The sequence below is a fragment of the Leptonychotes weddellii genome, chromosome 13, assembly GCF_054177405.1.
Source record: "Leptonychotes weddellii isolate Sample4059 chromosome 13, ASM5417740v2, whole genome shotgun sequence".
Classification (NCBI taxonomy): Eukaryota; Metazoa; Chordata; class Mammalia; order Carnivora; family Phocidae; genus Leptonychotes; species Leptonychotes weddellii.
In genome coordinates, this window is record NC_138381.1 from 14,091,396 (window position 1) to 14,107,689 (window position 16,294).

Here is a 16,294-nt window from a genome sequence, read left to right on the forward strand (position 1 = left end):
GTGCTCAGATGATCTTTTGATAAGTATTTCAAATTTTGTAACACTTCTCCAACTACCTCTTCTATTGCTGTTTAGAATTGTGATGATTGGGCGCCTGGGTGGCTCAGTCGTTAAGCATCTGCCTTCGGCTCAGGTCATGATCCCAGGGTCCTGGGATCGAGTCCCACATCGGGCTCCCTCCTCGAGGGGAAGCCTGCTTCTCCCTCTCCCACTCCCACTGCTTTTGTTCCTGCTCTCGCTATCTCTGTCTCTGTCAAATAAATAAATAAAATCTTAAAAAAAAAAAAGAATTGTGATGATTTATATTCTTGTCTTCTCTCCTACTAAGCTTTCTTAGCCAATTTAGGACTGGGATTCTGTCTAATTTATTTTATACCTCTAACTCTTATTGGACCACCTGATATACATTAATTGATGAATGGCTTAAGCAAAGAGTAGGAAACTCAGCATACTGCATATTAAACACTCAGTAAATATTTTTCAATTATATAAATTATGACTGGATTAATTTGCAAAATGACTGACATGTTGAGATTGAGCTCATCTCTATACAAGTATTAAATTAATGGCTTGGGGCCACATGACCACCATGTACTAGCCAATCAAACTAACCAGACAGACACATTATTTAAAAGGCAATATTAAAATTAAAAACAACACACACACACACATACACACATATACACTTACCTTTTGGAATTCTTGAGCTCTTTCAAAACGTTTTGTCATATGTTTAAGTCTTGGTGGAAAATACCAGAAGCAGACATTGGTGAACTCAGGCTAAATCAAACATAAAAAGTTTACAAGTATCCTTAAAACCCTACCTAATTCCTTAAGTATTTCAGAGGTATTTTAATGAATTTGATTGTTAATATGTTTAAAAATAGTTTTTAAGGACCTAATACACATCAGACCCTGGGCACAGAGACAACAGAAATGGTCACTGTCCTCACAGAGTTCCCAGTTTGGCCTAGGCTCTTGCTGTCTTTCTCGAAAACCTCTCCTACCACAATTTTCCTATCTATGCAGGTCATCCTCAGTGTGCTCTGGGCTATCAGTTCCCTCAGAGATCTTCAGCCGCCCATTCCATGACCATTCCTCAAAATATTTTAAACAATAATGCTAGTTCCAGTTTCATATTTGAGAAAGGTCATTTGGGTTGAAATATGGACAATGGATTAGAGGAGAGAACAAGTGGAGAGAGAAGAATATTAGATATTAGAATATTAGGCTATGATAGTAAGGCAGGAAAGAATGGAGAGGACTTCACTAAAGCAGTGGCTGTGGGTACGGATCGGAGGGTTTACACTTCCAAAACCCTCAACAGATATAATTTACTTTTAGAAGAGCCCTAAAAGGTGGGCAACTGAGACACAGAAGCACTGTCCAGTCTGTGTCTCCACCTACCTTCTTTCCCTTGATGATTTCTGCTTGTCTCGTGGTACTAAGCACTATACAGGGGGTGACTTTCCCACACCCTGTTTTCATTTGAGACCTTCTCTCTGAATCTCAGAGAATAACCTCTGAAAGGTTATTTCAAGGTGAATTCAAGCTTTCTGGTTTCAGTGACTAGATGTCTTTCACATAGATAAAAAGTGTAAGAGAACTTTACTTAAATTTAAGCTCATTTCGGAGAGGAAAATAAACTAGTAGAGGATATGCAGTATTTAAAAAAAGACAGACTTTTGGGCACCTGGGTGGCTCAGTCGGTTAAGCGTCTGACTCTCAATTTCAGCTCAAGTCTTGATCTCAGGGTCGTGAGATCCAGTCCCATGTGGGGCTCCACACTGGGTGTGGAGCCTGCTTAAGATTCTCTCTCTCTCTCTCTCTGCCCCTTCCCTTCCTCTCTCTCTCTCTAAAAAAAAAAAAAAAAAATTAAATTATATTTTAAAAAAAGACTTCTTTACTTCTAGTTTCCACTTAAGATTGCAAGAGACTCACAAAAATTAAGATAATAATATAGTCAGAGGAAAACAATTTCAAAGACAGACAAAGCACATTTTTTTCCTAACAGTTGTTCTTATTAGCATGGTTTCATGCCATTGGATGGTTGACTGGGACTTGGAGAGGAAAGTGGACAGAATGCTGGCAAAAATCTCAATTTTTTTCATTAGTATCTACTTAGTGGCTTAATAATGATCTACTAAAGATTATCATAATTTGAAGTCCACCTTCTCCTATGATCTACTGTCCAGAAACCCAGCTGCATATTATAACATACAAGAAAAAAGCAAGTACAATTAAATTACTCTTATTCTGTGCCAGAGAAATCAGAAAAGCAATTGTAACCAAGTAGTTTTAATTGTCTTAAAAATGAAAATATTGAATATAATCATCAGATAAAAGTCTTTTGGACCCTTGGCATATAAGACATAAAACTTAAATGAAACAGGTTTTAAAACCTAAGTGATTTGCATTTAGATAAGATAAAAATATTTATGATAATTGCTAAGTATACTTTTAAAATTATCTCAGGTAAAATTCAGGTAAGAATTCTCAGCAAAGTATAAACCAATTAAATTATAAAAAAAAAAAAGAAGTCCTTACCTCTGCATCAAACACAAGCTTAAAGTTATCTTTTTTCTTCAAAACCTTATAGAAGTATTTTGCAAGTTCCATGTATCTGTTGATCTGTGCCTCAAAACCACGGGTTCCCTATAATAAAAAAAAAAAATCAAAATAAAGTTTCCATTCAAAAGTAAGTTCCTTTAAATTACATTGAAAAAGTTCCTGAAATTGATTACAATTATTTAAATGTACTTATTTAAATAATGTGATTATTATCTTACTACTAGTAGGTGTTCTCCATTATTACTTCATTTTTATTTCCAGATCCTTATCCCACTTTGATCCCTACTGTCTGTGAACTTAAGGCCAATTACTTAGGCTTCCATACTGCAGGGCCTAGATCTACACATGTTCGCTAAATATTTTGACATGTAATTTTCATCTGTCTAGTATGTAGAGCAAATTTTTAAAAATTACATGTAATGTTATGAGGAGTGGGAGAAATACTACAAATAAAGCTCTTGGCATATTTGCCAGCAGAATGTATTTAAAAATTAACAACCGTTGAGCTTCTGCTACATCACAGGCATGCAGTTCAGTACTTGAATCACATGGTTAAATTTACTTTTAGAAGAGCCCTAAAAGGTGGGCAACTGAGACACAGAAGCACTGTCCAGTCTGTGTCTCCACCTACCTTCTTTCCCTTGATGATTTCTGCTTGTCTCGTGGTACTAAGCACTATACAGGGGGTGACTTTCCCACACCCTGTTTTCATTTGAGACCTTCTCTCTGAATCTCAGACTTATACACTAAACTACTTATTCAACTCTCCACTGAGATGACTAATGAACATCTCAAAATGGCATGTCCAAGACTCAACTCCTGATCTTTCTACACAAACTTGGTTCTCCCACAGTCTTTCCAATGTCAATAATGTATCAATTTGATCTTCTAGTTGCTAAAGACCAAACCTTAAAGCTCTCCTATCCTTGAACTTCTGCTTTTTCTCCTAGTCCACATCTAACATTTTGGTAAATTTCATTAGGGTTACCTTCAAAATGTAATTAGAATCTAATATTCCTTAACCTGTCCACTGCCACTCTGCCGGCCCAGTCACTCTCTCCCCATTATTGAAATTGCCTCCTAACTGATCTCTTTGCTTCTGTCCATACACCTGTAACCCAAGCTGTGGGTATGTATTCAGTTATTCTAGGCTTTACAACCACATGAAGTGGTATGTTAGTGGATTCTCAATACATAAGCCTTTGTAATCAGAGCTGGCTTCATGGGCATGCCACCTGCATGGTCACGCAGGCCTTATACTCAGAAGGGATTTGTGTTTAATTTAATTCTCTGCCATTGCTGTCCTGAAATTCTTTAAAATTTTGCCTTGGGCTTGTGTTTGTAGGTAAAGTGAATGAAGTGTCCCTAATGAGACTGTGGATCATGCATGTGAGCTAAGGAGATACAGGCAACTTCCATGTCTTGCCACCCTATTCACACACAGCATTTGCAATGTTCAATGAACACGGAATTCCACTGGCCCTGTCATATGTGGGAGCTCCGTGACTCTCCATGCAAGTACAGGTGAACATAACTGAGCAAGCGGGGATGGTAAGAGCCCTAAGAGACCACACTTTATGCTCAAAGCAGAACTTGTTCCCAACAGAATTTGTTTCCTTCACTCCTTATCCTTTTCAGTGAATTCAGTATCTTTCTCCACAGGAAGTATATATGTATATTTTGTGTAATATTTATAATATGTATATTTTATATGTACACATATATAATATATGTAAAAAATTTAATTATATGAATATGTGGTTAGAACCAACAACTCTCACAATTTTGAACAAACATTCATTTGGAAAAGGCATTGTTAGTATTTGAAATGCTTAAGAATATGAATGATTCAATATCAATGGACTGATTTCTTGTGATAACCACGTTATCATCTGGTATTATGCCAGAAATTTTTCTTTGAGGGCAATCTGGTTCGGGGGAAGTTATAAACAGTTAAAAAGGGAAGGAGAAAAGTTAATAGAAATTTATTGATGAAGAATGTTCCTACTTTCAATTCTGACAAAATGAGGCCAAGGATCATTGAAGTGATTACCATAGAATTTACTACTTTCCAAGAATTTTCCATATAGAACTTTTGGTGGCATTCATGCATATTGGATTGGCATTTAAAAATATCAAGGTATGTGTCCATATTGCAAATGCATCTTTAAGCTCTGTGAAAAAAAATCTACAAAGGTTGAATATTATAGACAATGGCACTTATAGTTAAAGCTTTATTGGCCCCCGTTAGCCCATGTTCTCCAAAAAGCAGACATCACGATGAGATTAAAGGTGCCAGGATTTTAGTGGTGGAAGTAGCTTGTTGGAAGAGATTAGGAGGAGTTGGTTAGATTGCGAGAAGAAGTCAGACCCTAAGTGAAGGGGAAAGGGGGCCTAAGTGGGGTGAGCTCCCTAGACTACCATGAAGTCTGAGGAAAATACAGAAAGGCCACTGGGGAGGCCTCACACCAAGTCAGCTGTCAGAAGAGTCTTATGCCTCTCAGGAAGGGGAATGCCTTAGAATCCTAGACTCAGTCACTGGCTGGGAGAAAACTTTGGGAAACAGCCCCGGGGCAAATGTAATTATGAATTTAAGAGAAGCAGATGGGGCTTTTGGACAATTAAACTCCCTATAGCATTCTCATGGCCAAAACAGATTCATTTTAAGAATCCAAAAGCAGTCCAACCCATGTAGAAAAATCCATGTAAAAGGAAGCTTTTGTGTTATATTTGCTTTTGCATGTATAGTCAGTGTTTGTAGCATCTTATATTAGTATATGATTTTCTCCTTATTTTTATAACCTATCAGTATTTTATGTAATTGATTTTATTTATAAGAAATATGAATTTCATTAACAGTGGCTCCTCTTTCTACCATCAATGAAGTACACATTGTGTAATTAGAGCAAAGGAGGACAAAATAGAATTTTTCTTTTTCTTTTTTTCTTTTTTAAAGATTTTATTTATTTATTTGACAGAGAGAGAGATAGCGACAGCAGGAACACAAGCAGGGGGAGTGGGAGAGCGAGAGCAGGCTTCCCACTGAGCAGGGAGCCCGATGCGGGGCTCGATCCCAGGACCCCGGGATCATGACCTGATCCGAAGGTAGACGCTTAACGACTGAGCCACCCAGGTGCCCCCAAAATAGAATTTTTCAAACTTGCAAGTCAACTCCTCCCTTTCGAACCTGCTATGGATATTTCCTGAACTTGATTTCCAGTGTGAGTCATGTTTTTTTAATGGGAAAAGCATTTGCATTCCAGTGTATACTGAGTTTTTATGTAATCATCTGCACCCACTGAAAGGGTATTAAATTTTTCTTATCTCCCCAGGAGTCAAATGCTTTTCAAAAGAAGATACTTTAGCATTCAGGAGTAAACATAAGCTCTCTCCTTCCCTCTCTCTCCCTCAGAGTGGGTGTGCCAGCTCAAGTACAAGATTCCAGTTTCCGAAATGCAGGCTCCCTGTCCTGTGGTAGAAATCTCCTTTGCACACATAGGGTGATGTGACATGGCCTCACCGTGTTGCCTGAGGGGGAACCGGGGTATAGGAAACTGACACTGAGATATTCTCTAAGTAAATAGGTGATCTTCCTCTGATTCGGAAATCTTATGTTTATAGGAAAGATGAAGTAAATAAATATAGATATTAAATATTCAGTGGTCACATCTGTTTTACAGAAGGCCAAACAAGGTGGCCCAAGTACACAATTCTTTGACAGTCTAGCTTAATCCAGGCCAAACGTGCTTATCGGTGCCTTTTAAACTGCAGGTCATAGGCCATTGGTGGATAATAAAACCAGTTAAGTGGGTCATACCATCTTTTCTTTCAAAGAGAAAGAGTAGAATAGAAAATATTAGAGAATTTCATATTATAAGGTGTTTTCCTGAAACTTTTGTTTTAATTGTGTGTATCTATTATTGGGCCACAACATAAAATTTATTTCTTACTCTGGATTGCATTAAAAAAGGTTAAATGCCACTCCTTTATTGTATAAAATAACAGATGAGCTATATGATGCTTTTCATAATCACTTACATATATAATTTCTTTTATAAATGTTTTGATACATATTGAGCATTTATGAGTTCAAGGATAAACCTGTTGACAAGTATCTAGGTGTATATACTCATTTAAGGAAAGTCAAGGTATATGCAGTGACTGACAGCTAAGCTTTAGCAGAACCAGCAACCTCTTATAGAATTCAGGAGGTCCATGAGAATATTTACATAAGTAAAATCTGTACAGAATCAAACTGAGGGATATTTGGATTATCAGTGTCTGAGAGATCTACACAAAATTTTGAGCTTTGTGTTTGCAAAAATTTGAACTTAGAATATTTTTTAAAGCAAGTTTAACAAAATTTCCAAACTGGATATTTAAAAATCTTCAGGAAAAGAACTTAGACAATGCATATCTTTGAATAGTGAAAGTTATCAGTGAAACTCCAAGATGAACTAATGGCTGATTGTCTTCCTGAGTAACTGATATTCTTGTATCAGAACGTTGACTATACATCAGGTTGTTGCTGGGTGACTTCTATGAAAAGTGGTGTCTCTGGTTTTGTGGTAATAGATTTCTAACAACAACAACAACAAAAAGACGTCAAATTAAATAGCAGTGTCGGTAATACATTATAGATGGTGTTAGTTCATGTCAAAGCTTTCATCTACACAGAACCCAATGTCCATCTTTCTATAGAGGACTGGGGATGGAGTGATAGAAACAGCTTCTAAAAGCATGCCAATTATTTAAGTTAAAACTTATAAATAAGGGGCAGGCGAAGGGTATAGAACATATCCTGCTTTGTCATAATCTTTGGAGAGAACATCTGCTGATCTTGACTCCAAGGTAGATTGCACATCCATGTAATAAATAAGGGTTCACATCTGAGAATCTATGTTGACTTTATGTCTACTTGACTATTAACAATTCCAATGAGTAGGAGGGAAAAAACAGTTTTTTTTAAAAAGTTGCAGACAAGTTTAAATTCTTAACAGATTTTTATTCCTACAGTTTGGTAGAGTATATAGTAACAGTGGGACATGCCAAATTTTTTTCCACCTCAGTTGGAATTTAGACCTGAGAAGCCAAGCTTGTCATCTGTAATTAGAAATATAGTGGTTTTCTTGAGAGATGTTTAGGAAAATAATGAGACTAAAACTTTGGAAAAGACACACAAATAGAACTCTGAAAAAATGGAATAGTCTACACTCTTTATCCAAATGAAGAGGACCTAATAAAAGGGATGACAACTTCCTACCTTTGCTTTCCACATTAACCATAGCTTAAAGATATCAACATGTCGGCCACACTGAATAGTTTTATCTCCAGTGTCAAAGTCTACATCGTAGAGTTTATCTGGCTGGAAAAGATATCCAGCTCGCATCTGGTTGCATGCTTCCAGAAGACCCTAAAGAAGGAATAATATATCTACATGCAGATTATATACATTTCAATAAGAAACCACCATTATTTATTTCAATTAACTTAGCATTTCTACTTTACATACACTTTTTTTCGGTTACCTTCATTTATTTTATTTTTTAAAATTGTATAAAGTTTTGCATTTTAATTCTGGTATAGTTAACATACAGTGTTATATTACTTTTGGGTGTATAATCTAGTGATTCAACAATTCTGTATGTTATTCAGTGCATGCACTTTTAAAGAGAATTTTATCTTATATAAAAATATGTTACTTTTCTAGGATTTTAATACATCCAGTTGTTCTTTGGGTTTATCTGGAACAACAGATGGTATAATTGGATTAACACAATTTCTATATTTTTCTTTAACTTTTCTCAAAGTCCTTGAAGTTTTGCTGCTCTTTTGAATCACTTGCTACAATATATTGAAGTTAATGAGCACTGAGGGCCTCATTCACTTGAACTAAACTATCCCATGAATCAGCCATTCAGGTGCCAGTTAGCAAAGTGCTCTGAGAGTCACAGTAGGTAGAGAATAAAGTAACCCATTCATTTAATTTTGTGCTTCTCACATAAAAGATGTTGAAAGAATGGAGAAATATTTGCTTTGGATGGTTAAGAAGAAATGTTTCCCATCACCCAGTTAAAGAGAGACTTTTCTCAAAGGGTGTGTGCAGAGAGAGCACAACCAAGGCTAAATCCGTGTGCACAGACGGGGTACCGTTTAAATATACATCAAGCATAACTTTTGTACAAGAAGCAAATAACAATATTATGTGTTTAGTATCAACTGGCCGCTTCACAAATAGTATATCATTTGAGCCTCACAGAAAACTCATAGCAGAGGTACTATTGTTCTAGCATTTTTGTAGACTGAGGAAATGGATACTTTAACATATTGAGCAATCTTCAAGGTCACATAACCAAACAGTGATCAATCTGGGATCTGACAGAAGGGCAGTTTGTCTTGGAGTTTGTGGAAACCCAACTTCAAAGCAAAAATCTCACACTCCTTTGTTTAGGATAGGCTGTGGATCTAGGCAAAGGAGCACAATGTGGTGGTAAGAATTGAAGTATTTAGGGGAAAAGGAATAGAAATGATACCTTGAAAAGAGTGCCTTATGTATCTATATGTTAGGACTCCTCTTTACACATGTAAATATTTTCTTTAGTTTACTTCAAACTCCCTTTTAATGTTATGTTAGACAAGAGCTGGAGACTATTTAAAATACTTTAAAACAGTATAATCAGTGTAAGTTTTATCTACTCACCTGATGTGATGAGTAAGCTACAGTTAGTCATATTTACCCCCAATCTGTTGCGCACTGTGCGGGGGCCGGGGATTTGTGGCGAGCAAGGGTGGAAATGCTCTGCCCCACGGACCTTACAACCTGGGCTTCAGGAGGTTGGGTGGGTTGGACACTAAACCAAATATGGCATATGTGAATGTGAAATTGTACCCAGGTTAAATGCTATGAAGGAGTTTCACAGTGTTGGGATACTCCACTCTAAGGATCAAGGATTTTTCCCTTAGTCTGAAAGTCTAGGAAGACTTCTGGGTAAAAGTCATTTTCGAGTTCAGTATGAGCTAAACTAGAAAGATGCTGGGGGAAGGTGTGGGAGACAAAATGGAGCCAGACCCTGATAGGCAGAAGGAGAAACTCCTGCGAAGGTCATAGGGGACAAGCTGCATGATTCCTTGGAAGTAAGGGCAGGTCAAGGGATATCAAGGGCAGAAAGCAAAAGGAAGCACAAGATGAACGAGAGAGCCGAGAAGGGTATGGGCTGTACCTCCCAGGCTTTGTAGGCCATGTCAGGGATTTTAATCCCCATCCTAAAAGCAATGAGAAGCCACTGAATGGGTTTCAATTTTGCATTATGAAAAAGTCCTTCTGGTTGAAAGAGACTGACATGATTAGCACTTCATTTCAAAAACACACAGCATAGGGTGCCTTGGGTGGCTCAGTCGTTGAGCGTCTGCCTTCAGCTCAGGTCATGGTCTCAGGGTCCTGGGATCGAGCCCCGCATCGGGCTCCCTGCTCAGGGGAGAGCCTGCTTCTCCCTCTCCCACTCCCCCTGCTTGTGTTCCCTCTCTCACTGTGTCTCTCTCTGTCAAATAAATAAATAAAATCTTTAAAAAAACAAAAACAAAACACACGGCACTTCCTTTCCCTTAAACAATTAAATAAAAGACATTTAAAATAGTTTTAATTGTATTTTAGGTACAGTTACAGCAAAATATATATACTTATAGTGCCTATATGTGCCTTTTCAGCATCAAAAAATATATTCATCAAATACTGAATATACTTGGTTTAAACTGCTCATTAAGGCATGAGTTAAAATGGTCTAATGTGCAACCTTAGGCATTCAGATGGTTGAATAGATAAGGATCAAATATTCCTCTTAATTTAAGGCTACAGCACAATAGGCTTATTTTCCAGAGATGACCCTAAAACTAGTGAAAGCTTTAGTAGTTTGGGGGTTCTGTTCTCCCTCCATTGATCATCTATCTGTCTTTAAGAAAAGATAAAAAAGAAGTATAAAACAAGAAAACAGAAACTTAACTTCTTTGAGGAACACATGATATGTGATAACAGAATAAAATGTACTATTTCAACGTACTCACTATGGATGAAGAAATCAGGGAAGACTGCAAAACATTTGTTTTTGAGTCTTAAACATAAAGATATCAGAAATCTGAACGTTGAGGACAGACCTGTTAGCAACAGGAAGAGGGAGCAAACTCAGAAGCTTCTTAAAGAAAACAAATGTAGTCAAACTATAATTTCCAGATATTGGACACACAGGAGAGGACAGGAAGGAGTAGCCTATTAACCTGCAGGCTTCAAACACAAGGCAGCTGCCCTTTTATTGATGGGATATTGAAGGAATATGGCCGCCATGTGGCCAACTTCACAGTCTGAACCAGAGCTAAAAGTTCCAGCCTGCGTCACTGAGAATGGTCTAGGCTAACAGAGAATAAAGACTCTTTCAGAAGAGACAAAGTGGGCACTGAGTACTCAGGAGTGAGTTTCTTAAATTCCACATATAAGTGAAATCACATGGTATTTATCTTTCTCTGACTGACTTATTTTGCTTAAGCAAGATACCGTCTAGCTCCATCCACATTGTGGCAAATGGCAAGATTTCATTTTTATGGCTGAAAGAGAGAGGCAAACCAAGAAACACACTCTTAACCCTAGAGAACAAACTGATGGTTACCAGAGGGGAGGTGGTGGGAGGGATGGGGGAAATAGGTGATGGGGATTAAGGAGGGCACTTGTGATAAGCACAATATATTGTACACCTGAAACTAATATTACACTGTATGTTAACTACACTAGAATTTAAATACTATTTAAAAATAATTAAAATAAATTTTTTTTAAAAAAGAGTAAGTTAAGGCAATTTGTAGTAAGAACACCGACACTTTATTTTTATATCCAAACTCTTTAGATTGCTGGTGAGTAAGAGAGAAAGAAAATAAAGCTGTAACTGATATTACATAAAATGCATTTGCATTTCTGACAATGACATGGAGATAAGAATTCCTGAGTTGAACTTCATCATTGTATTCCTCCTTGGAGGAGATCATGGGCTTATCTCTCTGTGTAGCACTGCGTTTACTATTGATGGAGATAAAATACACAAATGAATAAGCATATAATAATTTCATACAACACATAAATTTGTGCTTTCTATGCTAAAAATATATTGCAGTTACTCATAGTTATCTACACTTAAAATAAGCGACATTGGGGCGCCTGGGTGGCTCAGTTGGTTAGGCGACTGCCTTCGGATCAGGTCATGATCCTGGAGTCCCGGGATCGAGTCCCACATCAGGCTCCCTGCTCAGCAGGGAGTCTGCTTCTCCCTCTGACCCTCCTCCCTCTCATGCTCTGTCTCTCATTCTCTCTCTCGCAAATAAAAATAAAAAATCTTAAAAAAAATAAAATAAAATAAGCAACATTTTTGGCCCTACACTCTGAAATAACAAATGGCCTGTGGGCCAAATTTGATCCCTAAGAGACATTTTGTTCGTTCATGGTGTTTTTAATAAGTGGGGCATGAATGATCAGGTTTTTTTTTTTTTTTAAAGATTTTTTTTATTTATTTATTTGAGAGAGAGAATGAGACAGAGAGAGAGCACGAGATGGGGGAGGGTCAGAGGGAGAAGCAGGTTCCCCGCCGAGCAGGGAGCCCAATGCGGGACTCGATCCCGGGACTCCAGGATCATGACCTGAGCTGAAGGCAGTCGCTTAACCAACTGAGCCACCCAGGCGCCCCTGAATGATCAGGTTTTTTATAGACCTCATCACCGCCCACTGTGTCATCCCAGATCTTATCCACACATGGAGTTACCACCTGTGCTTACAGTCATTTGGTTTTGTGGCACCTCAATGACCCAGTGGCTACTTAAAGATCAAGGGGGAAGGATCAGCTTAGGAGGGCAAATTGTCCTTCACTGTGCTAATTCAATGAGGCCATAATTATTTTGATTTTTAACATTCACAACGAAGCTAGTCTTTACCAAGACATCCATCACAGCACTACTTAAAAATAGAAATCATTTACTTTGTCCCGGATCAGGATAGCAGAGGACTGAAGGGGGACACCCATGAGTTTATGTGGATTCCAGGTCACAGAGTTGGCCCTAGGTGACAAAACAGTTCCAATCAGTGCTCACAGTCTAATGAAAGAGAACAGAAGCCTAAACAGGTAATTTTGCTTTCACAAGCAATGGCGCAGGTCTTACCTTTCAATGCCACTGAGTTTATGGGAGTGGTTTCTGGACAGCAACAATCCACCTCCCCAGGCTGCCTACAGGTACAAAAGATATGTGTTCTTCTATTAATTCTTTCTTTTTAAATAGCATCGGCCACTTTTTCCCATGTTAAATTATTTCAAAATTTGATGAAGCTTTAATTGCTGTGTTAGATAATTATAAACTTGGCTATCATTATATTACTTATAAGAACAATGCATTTTAAAATTTCCTCCTCTGAATTCTCATTGCCTATTCGTGACACGGTAAAGTTTTAGGTTTCTAATTAATTTTGTATAATTTCCAGAGACAGATAAAAAAGTTGGCATCAAATTTGGCAATACCACAGAAAAATTAGCATCTCTCCCATGTTGTATAATTTTAAATTTGTCTAACTCTTACCAAAGCTGAAGAAAGTTTTGCCCAGTCATTGTACTAAATTAATAGCATCAAAAATTGTGATTTCCTTAATAGGTATTAATTTTAAAATGTTTATTAGAGTAATGGGCTAAATCTTCTTTTGATTTAAAATCAGGTTTAAGGGGCATCTGAGTGGCTCAGTTGGTTAAGCGCTTGATTCTTGATTTTGGCTCAGGTCATGATCTCAGGGTCCTGGGATTGAGCCCCGCATCAGGCTCTGAGCTCAGCGTAGAGTCAGCTTGAGATTTTCTTCCTCTCCCTCTAACCCTTCCCCTGCTACGAGAGTGCTCTCTCTCTCTCAAATAAATAAAAATAAATAAATAGATAAATAGATAAATAAAATCAGATTTAACTATTTCGTCAAATTTATTTTCTAAATTTTTGGTTGAAGAGAGGTTTGGGCTCTTTTAAAATACTTGATACATTTGTAGCTCTTTCCAGGCTAATATATTAAGTCTCTTTTATTCATTATAAAAATTAGTTTCCAGAGAAACTTTCACCTGGCCTGCAATGTCAATGAAGCGATTTTAAGGACTGCTCATAGGATACATTTTTTAAAGGGGAAGTTAAGAGTCAGACTAAAGGAGGTGACTTACGTCCACGTGCATCCAGAGGCTGTGTGTCTCACAAATATCAGCGATGTCGTGGAGAGGGTCGCAGGCCCCGAACACTGTGGCACCAGCTGTGGATGTGACACAGGAAGGGGTCTGGCCCTGGTGATGACACAAGCTGAGTTGTGGGCACAGTCTCAGGAGGTGCACAGGAACAGTCTGTCACTTCATCACTGCACTCCTGGGCACCAGGAAGCTGGATGACTTGGACACGAGCACTAAGTACCTAATAATTTCAAACATTCTGAGGTACCTCCAGGACTGGAAGAAGTAGCATAACCATAACAGGAACTCATATCACTGCCTCTGAGTTTCAGTTATTATATTTCTTTCCAAATTTATTTTCGCAAAATAATACCACAAAAATGGAGATGACCAAATTCCTTTATATAGTCCATGTCCTGATAACTTTTCATTGGATATCTGACAGAAAATTATGAGAGAAATACTGCAATGTTAACTTAATTATTTCAGTTTAATTTTATAAGGAATTTCCCACACTTAGGGATTATTTTATTTCTCTTAGCAATTACCTTACCAGTTGTTTTTCACTAACGAAAATAGGTAAAGAAAATAAAAATGAATTTACGTGTTAAGTATGGAGCTACAGAACATACCTTTGTTTTAGCTTGTAATATATTTTTCTCTAACTCATCTGGAATCATCTTTCCCCTTAAAAATACAAATACACATTGATTTATCATGAGTGAATATGCATACCAATTCTACCAATGAGAAGAATAAATGATATGCAAGACTAAAAAAAATTAGTTTTTAGTGTCTCCCTAAGGCATTTATATGTGTGTAAACACATATTAGGTAAATGTTCAGTTCCCAAAAACCAATGGTAAATATCATGTTGAATTAAAGAATGTTTAGTGTGCTATTCGGTCATCTTAAAATTTGTATTACTTACGCTTTCTAAGAAAGACACAGAATTATAATCTTTCTTTCAAGTGATTAAACTTCAATTTATTTTATTTTATTTTTTAAAGATATTATTTGTTTATTTATTTATTTATTTGTCAGAGAGAGAGAGCACAAGCAGGGAGAGCGGCAGGCAGAGGAGAGGGAGAAGCAGGCTCCCCAATGAGCAAGGAGCCCCATGCAGGACTCAATCCCAGGACCCTGAGGTCATGACCTGAGCCAAAGGCAGACGCTTAACTGACTGAGCCATCCAGACATCCCTAAACTTCAATTTAAAGTAAAGACTTCTCTGGCATATACCCTCACCCTGACCCTGGCTGTAACCCTGAACCTAACCCTAGATCTGGGGGGAAAAAAAGGGAGAAGATATGGTATATATACACAATGGACTATTACTCAGCCATATAAAAGAATGAAATCCTACCATTTGCAAAGACATGGATGGAGCTAGAGGGTATTATGCTAAGCAAAATAAGTCAGTCAGAGAAAGACAAATACCATATGATTTCACTCATATGTGGAATTTAGGAAACAAAACAAATGAGCAAATGGGGAGAGAGGCAAACCATGAAACAGACTTTCAACTCTAGAGAACAAACAGGTGGTTACCAGAGGAGAGGTGGGTGGGAGATGGATGAAATAGGTGATGAGGAGTAAGGTGGGTACTAGTCATGAGGAGCACTGGGTGTTGTATGGAACTGTTGAATCACTATATTGTACACCTAAAACTAGTATCACATTGTATGTTAAGTAACTGGAATTTAAATAAAAACTTAAAAAATAAAAAGTAAAAGCCTCTTGACATCAAGGTATAAAAATAAGGTATCCAATTGCAGAGGGAGGAAAAAGGGTGGCAAATTTCAGATGGCCTTCACATTTCTTCACAGCAAATATCTGAGAAAAAAAAGTCAATACTTTTCTACTCAGTCCGGGTATCAGACTGAAACCCAGCATGCCTATTGATGATTCACTAGAAGCATTCCTACTAACGTCAGGAATAAGATCAGGATGCTCACTACCATCAGTACTATAGCATTTTTCTCTGAAGAAATTATCTATTATTTAAATAGATAAAACTGCCTTCGGCTCAGGTCATGATCCTGGAGTCCCGGGATCGAGTCCCGCATCGGGCTCCCTGCTCAGCGAGGAGTCTGCTTCTCCCTCTGACCCTCCCCCCTCTCATGTACTCTCTCTCATTCTCGCTCTCTCAAATAAATAAATAAATCTTTAAAAAATAAATAAATAAATGTATGATAGAAAGAAAGAAAGGAAAGAGAAGGAAAAAGAAAAGAAGAAAAAAAACCTAATGGGAGTACATATGGCTATATACCAGAAATACCTAAAATTATGTATTAAAAAGCTTTTGAAGGGGCGCCTGGGTGGCTCAGTTGGTTAAGCGACTGCCTTCGGCTCAGGTCATGGTCCCGGGGTCCTGGGATCGAGTCCCGCATCGGGCTCCCTGCTCTGCGGGGAGCCTGCTTCTCCCTCTCCTACTCCCCCTGCTTGTGTTCCCTCTCTCGCTGTGTCTCTCTGTCAAATAAATAAATAAAATCTTTAAAAAAAAAAAA

General features: G+C 37.7%; 1 protein-coding gene across 1 annotated transcript in view; it reads right to left on the reverse strand.

Moving 5' to 3' along the window:
• Positions 1 to 16,294, reverse strand: part of LOC102731758 (glutamate decarboxylase 1-like) — a 57,534-nt gene that overhangs the window by 2,847 nt on the left and 38,393 nt on the right. The window contains exons 10-16 of the mRNA XM_081802520.1: positions 14,417 to 14,471; positions 13,785 to 13,901; positions 12,760 to 12,824; positions 12,579 to 12,657; positions 7,835 to 7,984; positions 2,548 to 2,655; positions 691 to 780 (exon numbers count right to left, since the gene is read on the reverse strand). Of these exons, the coding sequence (XP_081658646.1) occupies positions 691 to 780; positions 2,548 to 2,655; positions 7,835 to 7,984; positions 12,579 to 12,657; positions 12,760 to 12,824; positions 13,785 to 13,901; positions 14,417 to 14,471 (664 nt within the window). The remainder of the gene's footprint in view (positions 1 to 690; positions 781 to 2,547; positions 2,656 to 7,834; positions 7,985 to 12,578; positions 12,658 to 12,759; positions 12,825 to 13,784; positions 13,902 to 14,416; positions 14,472 to 16,294) is intronic.